The sequence below is a fragment of the Lycorma delicatula genome, chromosome 2 (genome assembly GCF_047948215.1).
Source record: "Lycorma delicatula isolate Av1 chromosome 2, ASM4794821v1, whole genome shotgun sequence".
Taxonomy (NCBI): Eukaryota; Metazoa; Arthropoda; class Insecta; order Hemiptera; family Fulgoridae; genus Lycorma; species Lycorma delicatula.
This window is the reverse complement of record NC_134456.1, coordinates 65678584-65692842: the sequence shown is the minus strand read 5'-3', so window position 1 is coordinate 65692842 and position 14259 is coordinate 65678584. Positions and strand designations below refer to the sequence as shown.

Sequence of the window (14259 nt, the reverse complement as noted above, 5' to 3'; positions counted from 1 at the left end):
GCAGTTGCAGTTAATCATTTATAAAAACTTGTTTCTTTATTTTTGCATATTTACTCCTTAAAATCCTGTTTCTGAAGTTATAAGACTTTTGAGTGTGTATGTGTGTGTTTTATGATATGGAAATAAATGTATAACCTGACCCCCAGTAGGGAAAACACCCTCCATGGGATTACAGTCACCATTCCATTCCCTCCAAATCTAGCTCTGAGGGGCTTTACCAGAACTCATCTTCAGTATTTCAGTAACAGACATCTTCCAGTCTCGATTGCCTCAGTCAGTTTATATAAATAAAATATATAAGTTGCATTTTAAAATAACAATAAAAAATAACTTGCACTTAGTTCACAATTCTTAGAATTTGTGCTGCTTAAAAATATTTACTAAGCCAACAGCTAAATAAATATTTTTAAACATTTAGAGTAATTAAGTAAAGTACAGTAAGCAGTTTACCTGTAATTAAGTTACAGGATTGTTGAATTTTGCTATCTAAAGTACAGTTATGATTAAAAGAAAAATACAATTTTGTAGAGTTTACTATTTTACTAACATTAATATCTTTAAAAACAGGTTGATAGTGAGTGTTACAGCAAAAAAAAAATGCCTTGTCAATAAAAGGTGGCCAGAAGCAACAGGTAGTTTCCAGCAGACCAAAAAGCTCTAATAATTGATTTTATTTCCATTAATAAATTGTTACTAGAACACGAACAAAACAAAAGTAATGAAATCTAGTAGAAATAACAAAGATGGACCACTGAATGTGAAAATAGGAGGAGAAAAGATTATGGAGGTAGAAGAATTTTTTTATTTGGGAAGTAGAATTACTAAAGATGGACGAAGCAGGAGCGATATAAAATGCCGAATAGCAAAAGCGAAACGAGCCTTCAGTAAGAAATATAATTTGTTTACGTCAAAAATTAATTTAAATGTCAGGAAAAGATTTTTGAAAGTATATGTTTGGAGTGTCGCTTTATATGGAAGTGAAACTTAGACAATCGGAGTATCTGAGAAGAAAAGATTAGAAACTTTTGAAATGTGGTGCTATAGGAGAATGTTAAAAATCAGATGGGTGGATAAAGTGACAAATGAAGAGGTATTGCGGCAAATAGATGAAGAAAGAAGCATTTGGAAAAATATAGTTAAAAGAAGAGACAGACTTATAGGCCACATACTAAGGCATTCTGGAATAGTCGCTTTAATATTGGAAGGACAGGTAGAAGGAAAAAATTGTTTAGGCAGGCCAAGTTTGGAATATGTAAAACAAATTGTAGGGATGTAGGATGTAGAGGGTATACTGAAATGAAACGACTAGCACTAGATAGGGAATCTTGGAGATCTGCATCAAACCAGTCAAATGACTGAAGACAAAAAAAAAAGTAAGAAAACTAACAGGCATATTAATTACAAATTTTTTTTTTTTTTTGTTTTATTACAATGATTCTATCCGCTATGCATCTTGAAATACTCCACTCTTCTCCCTATCTTCTTGTTCATGACGAAACCTACTCCTGCCTGCCCATTATTTTTAATTACTCTAAAGTCACCTGACCAAAAGTCGCCTTCCTAATTATAAATAAGATCATCTTTTGAATTAATAAATTGCAATTGAATTAAGATTCATCTACCCTGTAAAATCAATTAACATAATTGTTTTGCACTTCCATAAAAAATTACTGATTAGTATGCTTTTTCTAATTCTATCCGAAACATGAAAATAAATAACATGTTTATGCCAACAATTAATCTCATTGTTGGGATAATGGATTTTATCGTAAATTATGTAATATATTTCTAGGACCTGACCATTAAATTGTTAAATATCATTTTAGAGTTTAACAAATGTACATATCATGCATTTTAAAAAACAGTTTTGTTAAATATTAAACTACTTCAAAGTTTTTTGGGACAAGCCATGTACAGGCCGGAAGGTCTGCTTGTGCTTGATATCCCTCTAGAACTTTACAAGGCAGGATACAGATCAGGCTTTTGCCTGGTTCAAAGGGTTGTATTCTGCAACATCCTATGTAACTGCACAGGCTGTAATGATTTTGAAGGTTTACATGATCTGAATGAAAAAACAGTTGCATTGTTTTCGTGTTCGAGCAAAAAATTATCATTTTTAAAGTGCTTCACTATCGGAATTGCATTTAAAAGATCATCTAAAATATTTTATTCTTTTAAATTGATCTTCGTAATCTGTTTCTGTATTCTGTGTTTTTACTACTTTTTCACTGAAGTTATTGTAAAGAGGAATGATAAATAATTGTATCTTTAGTGAGATTTTAATTAATTAACTCAGCGTCAAATAATGGGCAAGCGGGAGTAGGTTTCGTGATGAACAAGAAGATAGGGAGGAGAGTGGAGTATTTCAAGACGCATAGTGATAGAATCATTGTAATAAGGATAAAATCAAAACCTAAACCGACAACGATTGTTAACGTCTATATGCCTACAAGCGCTCATGATGATGATGAGGTAGAGTGTGTATACGAAGAGATTGATGAAGCAATTAAACACGTAAAAGGAGATGAAAATTTAATAATAGTTGGAGATTGGAATGCAGGCATTGGAAAAGGCAAGGAAGGAAATATAGTGGGTGAATACGGGCTGGGCAAAAGGAATGAAAGAGGAGACCGACTTAATGAGTTTTGCATGAAGTACAATTTAGTAATTGCCAACATCCAATTGCCAACAACACTTGGAAAAAGCCGACGATACTGCAAGGTATCAGATAGATTATATCATGGTTAAGCAAAGATTTAGAAATCAACTCGTTGACTACAAAACTTACCCTGGAGCAGACATTGATAGCGACCATAATTTGGTGATAATGAAATGTAGATTGGGGTTTAAAAACCTGAAGAAAAGGTGTCAGATGAATCGGTGGAATTTAGAGAAGCTTGTGGAAGAGGAGGTAAAGAAGATTTTTGAGGAGGACATTGCAAGAGGTCCGAGTAATAAAAGATAAGGTAGAAAATGTAGAAGAAGAATGGGAGAATGTTAAAAAGGAAATTCTTAAATCAGCAGAAGCAAACTTAGGCGGAATAAAGAGAACTGGAAGAAAACCTGGGTTTCAGACGATATATTGCATCTGATGGATGAAAGTAGAAAATATAAGAATGCTAGTGATGAATAAAGTAAAAGGAACTATCGGCAATTAAGAAATGCTATAAACAGGAAGTGCAAACTGGCGAAAGAAGAGTAGATTAAAGAAAAGTGTTCAGAAGTGGAAAGACAAATGAACATTGGTAAAATAGACGAAGCATACAGGAAAGTTAAGGAAAATTTTGGGGTACATAAATAAAAATCTAACCAATATATAATACAAAAGGTAAAGTCGATAGATGGGTGGAATATATTGAACAGTTATATGGAGGAAATGAATTAGAAAATGGTGTTATAGAGGAAAAAGAGGAAGTTGAGGAGGATGAAATGGGAGAAACAATACTGAGATCTGAATTTAAGAGAGCATTAAAAGACTTAAATTGCAGAAAGGCTCCTGGAATAGACGGAATACCTGTAGAATTACTGCGCAGTGCAGGTGAGGAAGCGATTGATAGATTATACAAACTGGTGTGTAATATTTATGAAAAAGGGGAATTTCCGTCAGACTTCAAAAAAAGTGTTATAGTAATGATACCAAAGAAAGCAGGGGCAGATAAATGTGAAGAATACAGAACAATTAGTTTAACTAGTCATGCATCAAAAATCTTAGAATTCTGTACAGAAAAATTGAGAGGAGAGTGGAGGAAGTGTTAGGAGAAGACCAATTTGGTTTCAGGGAAAGTATAGGGACAAAGGAAGCAATTTTAGGCCTCAGATTAATAGTAGAAGGAAGATTAAAGAAAAACAAACCAACATACTTGGCGTTTATAAACACCAAGTAAATAATAAAATGTTCAGTATGAAATGAAAAGTATGAATAAAATGTTCAGCATTTTAAAAAAATTAGGGTTCAAATACAGAGATAGAAGAACAATTGCTAACATGTACAGGAACCAAACAGCAACAGTAACAATTGAAGAACATATGAAAGAAGCCGTAATAAGAAAGGGAGCCCGACAAGGATGTTCCCTATCTCCGTTACTTTTTAATCTTTACGTGGAACTAGCAGTTAATGATGTTAAAGAACAATTTAAATTCGGAGTAACAGTTCAAGGTGAAAAGATATAGATGCTACGATTTGCTGATGATATAGTAATTCTAGCAATGAGTAAAAAGGATTTAGAAGAAACAATGAACGGCATAGATGAAGTCCTACGCAAGAACTGTCGCATGAAAATAAACAAGAACAAAACAAAAGTAATGAAATGTAGTAGAAATAACAAAGATGGACCACTGAATGTGAAAATAGGAGGAGAAAACATTATGAAGGTAGAAGAATTTTGTTATTTGGGAAGTAGAATTACTAAAGATGGACGAAGCAGGAGCGATATAAAATGCCGAATAGCAAAAGCGAAACGAGCCTTCATTCGGAAATATAATTTGTTTACATCAAAAATTAATTTAAATGTCAGGAAAAGATTTTTGAAAGTATATGTTTGGAGTGTCGCTTTATATGGAAGTGAAACTTGGACAATCGGAGTATCTGAGAAGAAAAGATTAGAAGCTTTTGAAATGTGGTGCTATAGGAGAATGTTAAAAATCAGATGGGTGGTTAAAGTGACAAATGAAGAGGTATTGCGGCAAATAGATGAAGAAAGAAGCATTTGGAAAAATATAGTTAAAAGAAGAGACAGACTTATAGGCCACATACTAAAGCATCCTGGAATAGTCGCTTTAATATTGGAAGGACAGGTAGAAGGGAAAAATTGTGTAGGCAGGCCACGTTTGGAATATGTAAAACAAATTGTTAGGGATGTAGGATGTAGAGGGTATACTGAAATGAAACGTCTAGCACTAGATAGGGAATATTGGAGAGCTGCATCAAACCAGTCAAATGACTGAAGAAAAAAAAAAATAGTGAGATTTCTTTTTAAAACAATTACAAAACTTTTCATTATAGCAGTAAGCCATTTTCAAAGGTCTACTTCATTTTGCTCTTGATTTTAACAATTTCTTTCAAAAATTTGTTTATAATCGTTTAATAACCCATATTTTATCTGTTTTTAGAAAATATTCTTGGCTGCTTAGTAATGAAATATATAAATATAAGTCCAACAGTACTGACAATTTACCAAGTTTAGCTGCACTGCCGCCTACTGTAGAACAACACTGCACTCTCCCTCTTTTAGAAGGATTGGCTGCTTTTGTTTTAGCAGTGAATAAAATAAAGGTATCAGTATGCTTTAATACTATTAGTACTATTTCATTTTTATTTAAGCATTACATATATTAAAAGAAAAAACAGCACTAACATGAGCAACAATCATGGTATTCTACATATACACAAAAATAGACAATGCACAAAACATACTACAACTCACTAAATGAACAAGCAGAAGTCACATCTAATGCACTTTTCAACTGTTTTCTAAATACAATGTGCCTAACTTAAAAAAAACCCGCATAACATCAGTTGATATATAGATTAGAACAGTAGCACTAGTCATGAAAGAATGCTTCGAAAATATTTGAAAGTGTTATAAAGCAAGTTTTTAAAAAACTAATAAGTTTGATTCAGTTTATCTTTAATTGATAAGTAGTGATCTTTAGTTGATATTTATAAGTGTAAAAAAAATGACATTACATAAAGTATGTAAGTGATATCCATATAAAGATATCCTATAAAGTAAGTGATATCCATTGGTATCTATAATCACATTTCAATCAGTGCTCAGTCAAAAAACTGATGAGACTCAAAGATAAAACCTAGGCAGTGCTAGGCCAAAATTTATAAAGCAGATTTAAAATTTCTTCTCAGTCACATGTATATTACCAGTGTGTTCCATCACATACCAAATAATATTTAAATACGTAATTATAATTATTTTGGTGTGCTACATTTTTAGAGTTTTTCTTTAAAATATATTTTATTATTAAAGGTATATTTTATAAATATACCATATATTAGTCAGAAACAATTTAATGTTCTATTTCCTGTGTTTCTCGGGCAATAAGAAACCTTGTGGTTGTTCACCTTTAAAAAACAAATGTGGTGAAAATGTCTTCCTTTCTTGGCAGTAATTATGAAATTTATTTTGGCTTATTTCATAAAAATTTTTTTAGTAACAAGAGTTTGAGAATATTTGTAAAATATTAGTGAAATGTATTAAAATATAAAAACATGTTCTAAACCTTTTAAAGTTATTATTTTAAGCTGATCAAAAATCTAAACTACTTTTATTGAATAGGGCATTTGTTCTTTAGTACATTTTTGATTGCTAATTTCAATAATAAAAAAAACTTCAAATATTTTTATTTACCATTTTTTTATGTTAGAAAAAAAATATGTTAAAGATAAAAATGAATTGCCTAAAACATTTTTAGCTAATTAGTTAAAAAGTTTAGTTAATTATTATTAATAATTGTTTTTATTTTTCAGCTGTCAGATTTGTTTCTTAGGAATCCAGCTTGGGAGAACTACTTAAATGCATTGATAAGAAAGGTTAAATTAGGTCAAGCTGCTTCTCACTGGTTTGCTAGACAAGAGATTAGGCTGATTTGTGCATTACTTTTTATTAACATAAACTCTCAGGTAATTTTTATTCATGATTACATCTATTGTTATTTTTTTTACCTTTTTAAGGTGTTAGAAGATATTCCTTTTAGTGAATTTATTTCTTTATTACTTTTCATTTTTGGACCAAACATTTGTTACAAATATTAGTTTTGCTTCATTTTTTGACAGTAATTTTTCAATTTTATTGAAAAAGTTGTGTGGACAACTGCTACATCCCTTTAGTTGGTAAATGCATTCTGTGAAAAGATTAAAGCTGTAATATGGGAGTACAGCTATTTTTAGTAAAGCTTTCATTATTGAAATTCATGCCTTACTCCAGCATTAGAATGGTATCATATAATGTAAATTCATTATACTACTTTGTAAAACAACAAAGGAATAATTATCTCAGTCTAAAGCAAACTTTCCATTTTCAAAATGGCTTCAAGAGGCTGTAAAAATTCTGCAGATTTTTTTTTTACATTTGTGTGAATTAATGGTGGAAAAGAAAAAAATAATTATAATAAGTTTCATTCTACAAGTATACCTCAAATATTTCAGAGTGAAGATAGAAGATCAAGACAAAACTGGGGCACCCCAATACATTTGCTATACATTTGTTGAAGGCCTTAGACGGTGGTCAAACGATGAACAAGAAGCATTTAGATTTAGAGTTGCAATGGTATGGCAAGAGCCACAAAATCATACCAATGATTGTTACTTTTGCAGAGACAGAAAAAATCATTGGGTAAGGAAAGATTGGCCAAAAAGAGCTTCATTAGAACCTAGAACCAAAAATGTGCCCCAAAAAGCTCTCATAGATCCAAAAGTTCTTCTTTCACCTCTGTGTATCAAGTTAGGCTTGATGAAGCAATTTGTCAAAGCCTTACCAAAAGAAGGTAAATGTTTTAAATAATGTGTGACAAATTTCTAGTCTTGTTAACCACCAAACTAAAAGAGGATATCTTTATTGGTCCTGACATTAGAAAACTTCTCAAAAATGGTAATTTTGAGAAACAAATGGAAGTTGCAGCAAAAAAGCCTGCGGAGCCTTTAAAGACATAGTAACCAAGTTTCTGGGCAATAAGGAGGAACCAAACTTCAAATCAATCTTTGAGAACATACTGCAGTAGTAAAAAAATTTAGGCTGTTGCATGAGCTTGAAGGTTCACTTCCTAAATTCACATGTTGACTATTTTCCTGAAAATCGAGGTGCCATTATCAAAGAAATGGGTGAAAGATTTCATCTAGACATGAAAGAAATGGAAAGGAGGTATCAAGGAAAATGGATGATGGCAGACTATTACTACGATGATGGCAGACTATTGCTGGATGTTACACCGAGATGAACCCTATAGAGAACATAAAAGGAAAATCATGAAAGAGTATAAACCATCCAAAGAAACTTCACACATGGAATAAAATTATAAGTATTTTACATACTTCATCGTTCTGGGTGGGTGAAGAAGGGGAGTAAGTAGTTTCTAAAGGCATGATGTACCTCATAAAATTTTTTTTTGTTTTCAGTCATTTGACTGGTTTGATGCAGCTCTCCAAGATTCCCTATCTAGTGTCAGTCGTTTCATTTGCAAGTCATTAAATCATACATCCCTAACAATTTTATTATATATTCCAAATATTTTCTGTCTGCACAAGTTTTCCCATCTACCTGTCTCTACAGTATCAAAGCAACTATAACAGGATGCCTTAAGATGTGGCCTGTAAATCTGTATCTTCTTATAGTTATTTTTTTCCAAATACTTCTTTCTTCATCAATTTGCCACAACACCTCTTCATTTGTCACTTTATCCACCCACCAGATTTTTAACATTCTCCTGTAGCACCACACTACAAAAGTTTGTAATCTTTTCTTCTCAGGTAATCTGATCGTCCAAGTTTCACTTCCATATAAGCTACACTCCAAACATATACTTTCAAAAGTGCTTTCCTGATGTTTAAATTAATTTTTGATATAAGCAAATTATATTACTAACTGAAAGCGTATTTCCCCTGTGCTATTTGGTATTTTATATTTCTCCTGCTTCATCCATCTTTAGTAATTATACTTCCCAAATAAAAAAATTCATCTATCTCCTTAGTCATCTCTCATCCTATTTTTATACTCAGTGGTACATCTACTTTATTTCTACTACATTTCATTACTTTCATTTTGTTCTTGTTTATTTTCATGTTGTAGTTCTTGCATAGGACTTCATCCGTGCCATTCATTGTTCTTCTAAATCTTTTTTACTCAGATAGAATTACTTTATCATCAGCAAATCATAGCATCTTTTCACCTTGTACTGTTCCAGATCTAAACTGTTCTTTAACATCATTAACTACTAGTTCTATGTAAATATTAAAAAGTAACAGGAAAAGGAAATATCCTGTCAGACTCCCTTCTTTATAACTGCTTTTTTCTTATGCTCACCAAATTGGTCTTCTCCTAACACTTCTTCCATTCTCCTCTCAATTCTTCTGTACAGAATTCCAGTTAAGATTTTTAATGCATGAGTAGTTGAGCCAATTGCTTCGTCTTCACATTTTTCTGCTCTTGCTTTCTTTGGTATCATGACAATAACACTATTTTTTAAATCTGAGAGAACTTCCCCTTTTTCGTAAATATTACACACCAGTTTGTATAATCTATGTATTGCTTCCTCACCTGCGCAGGTAATTCTGTGCAATAATTCTGCAGGTATTGCGAATATCCTAGGAGCCTATGTGCCATTCAAATCCTTTAATACTTTATTAAATTCAGATCTCAGTGTTGTATCTCCCTTTTCATCCTCTTTACTTCCTCTGTAACACCAGTTTATAATTCATTTCCTCCATATAACTCTTCAGTATATTACACCCACCCATCAACCTTTTCCTTCATATGGTAACAAGACTGGTACAGCGGGCCTGAGTAACGGATTCCTACCAATTATGAAAGTAGTAGAAAATATAATAATTGGAGGAATCCAGGAAAGGGACAAAAGGGTTCCCTTTTTGTAAACTAACCGGTCTGTTAACAATTTTTTTTGTTATACTACCCACTGACACAAGAAACACCTGTTGTACTGTGAGAAAAGCTACCGGACCAGGTTATAGAATTCATGGGAACAAAAGGCTCAGCGATCATTCTCACACATTAACTTGGGTCCAGTCCGACAAGTAAAGAAGACAGGAGTACCCCTGGCAAACCATTTAGAAATCAGTAGTTGTGTGAGATGAGAGTCTGTGAGACATTACACCATCAGTCCAGCAAGGAGAGTTCGGAAATGTGAATTGTGCGAAGCCAGGAGATCAGTTGGGTGAGTTCAGTGAAGTTCTGTGATTCTTTCCAGCAAGATGTTATGATGTCAGTCCAACTAGGACTGACATCATAACGCATCATGCATCATGTGTAAGCCGAGACAATAGTGCGAGATGTCAGTCAGTGAAAGCATTCTGCAGGGAAGACAGATGAAGGAGCGAATTTCCAGTGTGAATTAAGTTTGATACGATTAAGGTGACACCACAAGTAATTCCAGTAAACCAGAAATACTATTGGTGAGTTACTGTAAAACTATAAGTGAAAGGGATAATGTACTAAATTTCATTCATAAACTGTTAGGGTCGTTTTATTTGTGAATAGCTAAGGTATTTTCGAGTGAAAAAACTTTGTAATTGTCTTATCTTGTGTACTATTGTTTGTTAATTCAAGACTAGTAGTTAAAAGGGTTAAGACTAGCAAGTATGCTATATATTTGTTAATAGGTCTGAATTCTGGTTTTCTATTTATCTACCTGGAATAAATCCTGATGAATATTTTAAATTCTGTTCTATATATAATCTCTTTGTTTTTATATTATGTGTTATGTTATATATTAATTGTTTGATTATTGTCATTATTAATGATTGGTGTTGTTTTAATTATATTTGTAAACCAATAAAATGTAATTATATAAACATTCTAAATTGTCAATCTCTGAATATCCTAATTGAGCCACAAACACAACAGTTTTATAAATTGGTGTACCATCTTTTTTAACTCATTATTAGATTTCAACTTATGTATAACAAAACTCCTTAACTTTCTTGTACACTTCGTCTATTTTACCAATGATCATTTCTCTTTCCACTTTTACTTTTCTATCAATAATTTGCACTTCCTTTTTATAGTATTTCTTAATTGTTGATAGTTCCTTTTACCTTATTCATCACTAACATTCTTATACTTTCTACGTTCATCCATCAGCTGCAATATATCCTCTGATATCCAAGGCTTTATACCAGTTCTCTTTGTTCTGCCTAAGTTCACTCCTGCTGATTTAAGAATTTCCTTTTTATCATTCTAACATTATAACATTCTATATTTTCTATCTTATCTTTTTTACCCAGACCTCTTGCAATGTCCTCCTCAAAAATTTTCTTTACCTCCTCTTTCTCAAGCTTCTCTAAATTTCACAGATTCACCTGACACCTTTTCTTTAGGTTTTTAAACTTCAATCTATATTTCATTATCGCTAAATTATGGTCGCTATCAATGTCTGCTCCTGGATATACTTTGCAGTCACCAAGTTGATTTCTAAATCTTTGCTTTACCATGATATAATCTATTTGATACCTTGCAGTATCCCCCAGCTTTTTCCATGTGTATATTCTTCGATTATGATTTTTAAACTGGGTGTTGGCAATTACTAAATTGTACTTCATGCAAAACTCATTAAGTCGGTCCCCTCTTTCATTCCTTTTGCCCAGCTTATATTTACCCACAATATTTCCTACCTTGCCTTTTCCAGTGCTTTCATTCCAATCTCCAACTATTATTAAATTTTCATCTCCTCTTACGTGTTTAATTGCTTCATCAATTTCTTCATATACACACTGTATCTCATCATCATCATCATCGTGGACACTTGTAGGTATATAAATGTTAAGTCATTTTTTGCTTAGGTTTTGATTTTATCCCCATTACAATAATTCTATTGCTAAGCTTTTTGAAATACTCTACTCTCTTCCCTATCTTATTCATTACAAAACGTACTCCTTCCTGCCCTTTATTTGATGCTGAATTAATTATTCTAAAATCACCTGACAAAAAGTTGTTTCCTCATCCTACCAAACCTCGCTAATTCCTACTTCATCTACATTTAACCTACCCATTTCCCTCTTTAAATTTTCTAACCAACCAACCTTTTTGTAGACTTATAACATTCTACGCTCTGACTCGTAGAATATTATTTTTTAATTTTCTGGTGACCCCTTCCTTGTAATCCTCACTCGGAGATCCAAACGGTGGACTAGTTTATTCGAAAATATTTTACCAAGGAAGGCATCTCAATCTTTGTTACATGAAAATGCAGAGAGTTACATTTTCTTGGAAAAAAGCAGCTGTAGTTTTCCATTGCTTTCAGCTGTGCAGTACTCAGAAGATTGAGTGATGTTGACATGGCTGTCTTAAGTTCTCCTACCTGCACCCTTAACAACTACTGAAAGAGTAGTTGTCCTGCTGCCCTCTTTCAGGAATCATCCTTTAGTCTGGCTCCCAACAGATTCCTGTCCAATATGGTTGCACCTTTGGTCCAGCTACTCTGTATCGATGAGCACTCAAGCTCCCACACCATCGGCAAGGTCTCATGATTCATAGAGGGAGAAAAATTAATTAAATAAGGGAAAATAAATTAATTTAAAGATGCACTATAATATAAATTAGGCTTATTTTGTGGCAATTTTCATTAAAAGAGTCAGTGATCCCCCCTGCCCTTACTTAGACCACCCAACTGGTTAGCTATAAGAAGAATGCATAATATAAGCCAAAAACGTATATATATATATATATATGATTAATTTATTATAAAAAGATAGTTTTATATCTATTTTTACAATTTTTCAATGTTTTACAAATTTTGAAATTTGCGATTTGTAAAAATTCCTGATGTGATGGAAAAAATGAAGGTATTTAGAATTCAGCTCAAAAAAAAATATAAGTATCAATTATAAAAAAACAACCATCAGAGAATTTTGTTATTTATCTTAATATTAATATGAAATGGGTTAGGAAATATTGATATCTCCATTGCTCTTTAAATGTCTGCACTCACTATCTATCTTTCGTTTCTTTTCCATATTTATACAAATTCATACAAAAGGTACGTAACTTCAGATCATAATAATGGTAATACTATTAAGTGCAGCTGTACTGAATAAATGAAATGCATTGTATTTATCTGTAAGACACTTTTAACTGAATTAAACACTGACAATTAAACATACTATATTTACACTAAGAAATTATAGTCACAAAACATACTAGTCGCATATTTAGCTTTTCAGATCGCTGTACTACTGTAGCTTTGCCATGTCCTGCACTTAACTTCTCTACTCTTTGCAACATGTCACTACTATACATTTAGCACAGTTAAAAGTAGTCATAACAGTATGTAATGCACAGCACGCACATCAGCTCTCTCTGCCACAATGAAATGTCCTTGACACTTGCCCGTAAGTACCAATCGAAATTGTGAACAGAGCAGAGTCCACCTCCGTGCCCTGCACCATAGATATCTCACTCACCGGCTAATCCAAAAATGAAAATTTGCTTGTAATTCAAAACTACAGTATGTTGGTATGATGAGCCAGCTAAGTCTTGGCCCATGGGACTTAGTGGAGGAGTCAGTGCGGTCCTTAGGCTAAAAGGTTTGGAGACCCCTGTTCTATACAATTAATTATTTCCACTCACATCTTTCATCAACCTTGATATATCCTCTGTTAATTAATTTCTGAGTTTCTGAGTTTAATTTCTGCTCCGGAACCTCCGATACATTCAGACATGCTGTTCGTCTGCAGGGTGTGAGGCGGGATCTGGTTCCCAGATCCGGACAAGTATCCAGTACGCGATCATGCGGTAGTGGGGTGGTGAGCTGTGTGCGGTATATAAGACCGCACTTCTCGACCGTCGACCAGTCTGTTGTATGAATTTCCCCGGTCACAATTACCTCGGCCCTGGCAACCCAATCGATAACGGGCCCCCGGTGAACATCGATGATCAGATCGCGCTTGAACACGACCGTAGATACGAATCGGCCACAGAACATCATCATATACGTGCAGCTGATAGATCTGCGATCGGGGATTTTGCTGGCGATTTCGCTAGGACTGGGAATTGGCACAGCCTTGTGGGCGCCGCTGGTCTTTCAATCAAATACGGAGTGGAATCCGTTACCGGCGTATTATATCCACGAATGTCAGGCAGTCGTACAGCGGATACAGCTATGGCTGACGAACCTCCTGCAAAGGTAGCTAAAATGGATGGCGCTGCCATCCATTTTTTTTTTTTTTTTTTTTTTTTAATTTTTTTAATTAACCAAAAATGATATATTATCCTAAAAGTAGAATTAGGTGAAGGGATGATGATTAAACATTGCAATCCAATGAGTAATTCAACTTGTACTGATGTTTATTATATTATTATCAGTAGACCTTATTTTACTTGATTTTTGCTAGTTTTAATTAGTTTCTGTTTTAGTCTTGTCAGCTATTACATGTGACAGAATTTATTATTCAGAACAAACATCTTTGCAATCAAAGATGCATCATTTTTTATTCAGAAGGAGAGCAATTTTGAAGCCTCATTCACAATACATCGAAAAGTTTTATTTTTATAAATAATTTTTTTTAGTAAAATATCAATT

General features: G+C 33.1%; 1 protein-coding gene across 2 annotated transcripts in view; it reads left to right on the top strand.

Moving 5' to 3' along the window:
- LOC142318881 (RNA polymerase II-associated protein 1) overlaps positions 1-14259 on the top strand; it is a 97690-nt gene that overhangs the window by 43512 nt on the left and 39919 nt on the right. For both annotated transcript variants that reach the window (XM_075355501.1, XM_075355502.1), the window contains 2 exons: positions 5110-5272; positions 6482-6634. In XM_075355501.1, the coding sequence (XP_075211616.1) occupies positions 5110-5272; positions 6482-6634 (316 nt within the window). The remainder of the gene's footprint in view (positions 1-5109; positions 5273-6481; positions 6635-14259) is intronic.